Raw genomic sequence first — 4,374 nt, 5'->3', positions numbered from 1 at the left:
GCCATATGAAACCCAAGTCCAGAGGAACATTGAGACTCATTAGATTCAATCTTCCCATTTTCAGTTGAGATAATGAGGATCTTCAGAGATGAAGTGAATTTTCCACAGTTTCCAAGGAGTTAGGAATGGAGCTTCAGACAACACTCAAATTACTGACTCCCAGTTGCTCTCTGCTCTATTAGATGGATTCTTTTCTGGTCAACGAAGTATATAACATACAGATTTTAAATAGTGCCAAGAGATTACCATAGGCCGACTTCCTCCGAGAAGACTTTGCCCAACAGGTGGCTAGGACGTTATTGGTATTAACTGTTTATATGACCTTCTAGAAAACATCCATTCAAATAATGACAAACAAAATCTAACTGATCACAAGATTGCTTCTTTCCTTTATGAAGGATGCAGTTCTATGGCTGTAGGAAGGAACAACACAATTGTGACAAAATTCATCCTCCTGGGATTTTCAGACCATCCTCAAATGAAAATTTTCTATTTTGTGTTGTTCCTGGGGATTTACCTCCTGACCCTAGCCTGGAACATGAGCCTCATCATCCTTATCAGGATGGACTCCCACCTACACACACCCATGTACTTCTTTCTCAGTAACCTATCCTTCTTAGATATCTGCTATGTATCCTCCACAACTCCCAAGATGCTCTCTGGTATCATCACAGAGAAGAAAACCATTTCCTTCATTGGGTGTGCCACGCAGTACTTTGTCTTCTGTGGAATGGGGCTGACTGAATGCTTTCTTTTGGCAGCTATGGCATATGATCGGTATGCTGCAATCTGCAACCCGTTGCTCTACACAGCTGTCATATCCCATACACTTTGTTTAAAGATGGTGGCTGGGGCCTATGTGGGTGGATTCCTTAGTTCTTTGATTGAAACATACTCTGTCTATCAGCATGATTTCTGTGGGCCCAACCTAATCAACCACTTCTTTTGTGACCTTCCTCCAGTCCTGGTTCTGTCATGCTCTGATACCTTCACCAGCCAAGTGGTGAACTTCATTGTGGGTGTTGTTGTTGGAATGGTATCTGTCCTTGTGATCCTCATCTCTTATGGTTACATCGTTACTGCTGTCGTGAAGATCAGTTCAGCAAGAGGTAGGACCAAGGCCTTCAGCACCTGTGGCTCTCACCTGACTGCTGCGACCCTCTTCTATGGTTCTGGTCTCTTCATGTACATGACACCTAGTTCCAGCTACTCCTTAAACCGGGACAAGGTGGTGTCAGTGTTCTATGCTCTGGTGATCCCTATGGTGAATCCCATCATGTACAGTCTTAGAAATAAGGAGATTAAAAGTGCTGTAAGGAAAGCTATGGAAAGGAAACATGTTCTTTCTCATGAGCACTCATTTTTCTGACCCCGAGGTAATGTTTACAATAAAGCTGTGAGTTGGGTCAATTATGCTGACTTTCATGTAGTTCTGGACTAGTTGATTGACACAATGATTTTTGTTTACCAGGATTTGTGTAGATTCAGCTTATAAACGCTCAATTTAGGAAAAAGCTTCACCATGACAAAGACTGAGCAATCTGAAACATCAAAATAGAGTTGTTGTCTGTAGGAGGAAAACTAAAAAAATGTTAGTCCAGCATTCAGGGTGACGATTCTAAAGGTAGGATAGGAATATATAGCATAATAACCTGAGGACAGGGACATTTTTTCTAAAAACAATTGCCTTTCCATCTTACGAGGTTCTAACATGTTTCCTTTAGGGCAGATGAGCACTGCAAGTCAGACACCCTTCCCTATTGAGAATCATGACTATCGTGAGCCACTGTGACTGGTGGGGGTATAGTCCTGACTCTTTAGATGTAGTAAGGCAGGAAAGAGATTGAAAACTTTTGTTTAGGGCCTTAATGACTGAACAAATGGGCTGACCTCATGGCTAATTCAATCAATGATACAAAAATTGGTCACTGAAATGATTTGAAGAAAACCAGGGAATTGTCACTTCAGTCTAAAGTAACACCTTTCTAAGCAACACTCAAAGTTTCTTAGGAATCTACAGAAGAGGAGCACACTTTCATTTGGTGAGAAAGGTTCTCTGTTTTCATCAATTTTGTGATAAATTTGTGAAGAATTTAGCCAAGGAATTGAAGAGAGTGATTTTTCTCCTCCACATTGTCTAAGAACTTGTTAAGTGTCCTTTAACCAGCCGTAAAAACTAGAATAAATTTATTCAGCTGTGGCCTCTCTTGGTCAGGCCATAAATAAGTGAGTAAATGAGTATCTACCTGTATATCCTTGGATAAGATACTTGGGCCGTGTGTGCCTTAGTTCTTCATCTGTAAAATAGGAATATTAATAGTAATTATCTCATAGGCTTATTGTGAGGAATTCGATGGATCAGTATATGTAAACACTTAGAATAGTGCCTGGTGTACAGAAAATGCTCATGAGGTGATATTGTTATTACTATTATACTATAATGATTTATCACCATCTGAGCTAAAGAAGTAGAAGATGTTTCCTTAGTTAGGTAGGAAATGTGATCTTTGTAATGGCTTTGATGTGTTAGAAAGTGGGTCTACAGAGACTATAGTGAGGAGTGGTTAAGGGTGTTTGTTAAGTATTCTTAAATCATCAAACCTGTGATTATTAATCTCATCTCTGCCATTTTAAAGATATGTGGCCTTATGCAAGTTACTTACAAACCCTATCTTCTTCATCTGTAAAATGAGAAGAATAATTGTATCTACCACATAGAGCAGATATAACAATTAAATGAGAATATGCATGAAAGGGCTTAGCCTATTGTTTGATATATGGCAATACTTCATAACTGTTAGCTCATAGTACTAGTTAATTAGTCAATTTTATATAAATCAGGAGAAATCCAGGTTAATGTGCTAAAAAGAGACAAATTAAGTAGCTTTGAAATGTCTACTCAAATTGGGACATAATTGTCTCAGTAAAAGGCAAGCCCATACCTCTCACCTCTGGTACCTCTTTTGCATATAGGAAGCAGTCCTTAGGGAAGTAGAAAGAACTCAAGTTCATATAGGTGATGACATATGGAAATGTTACCATTGTACCGACTCTCTCAGCTTCCTGGGCACCCTGCTCTTACCCTTATGACCAGTTTTTCATCTACGTTTATCTGTATTCCACTTCACTGAGCTCCTATCCCTCAATTTGCCTTTGGTAGCTAAGCTTAAATTCTCCTAATACCAAATTCAGTGGAACAATAAATAAGTAAATAAATAAACAAAGGAAAAAATACCTCATGCTTTGGATTTACATGGAGCTGTCACTGATCTGTTGTGTCTAATTTTCTTTTGCTGAACAAAGACTCTGGATATTAAGGTATTACAAAAATCTTTCTTGTTTGGCCACATATATGTTCGCCAGTAATGGAAACTTTTTATTTGCATTGAGAAGATACAAAGTACTTTTGCAGTTTGTCCAACTACCAAGGAGAAAGTAATGCTCATTCATTAATAATTATTAAATCCAGAGCACAGGATGGGGATTGGTCACAAGGCTTGAATAAACCAAAAATTATCTGCATTTTACAATAAGCTGCATGTTAAATAATACTTCCCAAATAAGAGCATTTATTATGTGACTACAAACAGACATACATTAAACAGAATATATTTGGCACTGAAAGAATCCAGCATTTTATAACTATTTGAAGCAGGACAAGGTACATCTGTCTCCAAGGGAGCTAGCCAGCTGCAGATTGCATCAGTTTAGTAAAATTACCACAATCCAGGGTGTGGCACTCATCTTTGCAACCTCCAAAAATCTTTTCCAGGTGGATTGAAGTTAATCAAGCTCACAGTTCTGCATAAGCCCCAATACTATTTTTAGTTTTCAGTGAAGAAAAAAGCAGCCATGCTTGTACTTGTGCCCATAGCACAATTCTCTGTGCTTTTGAGGAAACCACATGGAAGAACAAATTACAATCAAAAGTCTATTTGGAGAGAAAGGAATCAAAGCAAAGTGGATAATGTGTATCAGTGCCTGATGTGTCCAGCTATGGGGTCCTGACTGGCTGAGGTGCTACCAATGTTTCTCCCCAACCATTCATTTTTTTCTCTTCTAAGTGACTATCTTCATTTCTAATCAATATATTATTTACAGATTGATTAATTAACACGTCTTACTTCTTTTGGTCTAAGAAATATTTTGTCCCTGAAATGCCTTTTTTACATATTTGTTTATTATGATCTGATTTTGTTGTTTAATTTTTAGAGTTTTCAGAAACCTGGTTATTGGCCATATCTAATACATACATTCCCCTAATTTTTTTGCTAGATATGTATGATTAGAAACACACACACTCACTCATTCACTCAAATACTCATAAATTAGTGACTGATGTATTAAGTGGGCTCTGATGAGATTTTAAACTTT

The 4,374-nt window shown here is 38.0% G+C and overlaps 1 protein-coding gene across 1 annotated transcript; it reads left to right on the top strand.

Moving 5' to 3' along the window:
* The first annotated feature begins 409 nt into the window (after positions 1 to 409).
* LOC138916496 (olfactory receptor 5A2-like) lies at positions 410 to 1,369 on the top strand. The gene has a single exon (XM_070229136.1). The coding sequence runs from the start codon at positions 410 to 412 to the stop codon at positions 1,367 to 1,369; it is 960 nt and encodes a 319-aa protein (XP_070085237.1).
* The last annotated feature ends 3,005 nt before the right edge of the window (positions 1,370 to 4,374 follow it).

The sequence above is a fragment of the Equus caballus genome, chromosome 12 (genome assembly GCF_041296265.1).
Source record: "Equus caballus isolate H_3958 breed thoroughbred chromosome 12, TB-T2T, whole genome shotgun sequence".
Lineage (NCBI taxonomy): Eukaryota > Metazoa > Chordata > Mammalia > Perissodactyla > Equidae > Equus > Equus caballus.
The sequence above is the reverse complement of the archived record's forward strand: the minus strand, read 5'-3'. Positions and strand labels throughout refer to the sequence as shown.

What these genes read in the sequence shown, in the direction of transcription:
- LOC138916496 (XM_070229136.1), top strand. Translation starts at nt 410, where the DNA reads ATGGCTGTAGGAAGGAACAACACAATTGTGACAAAATTCATCCTCCTG.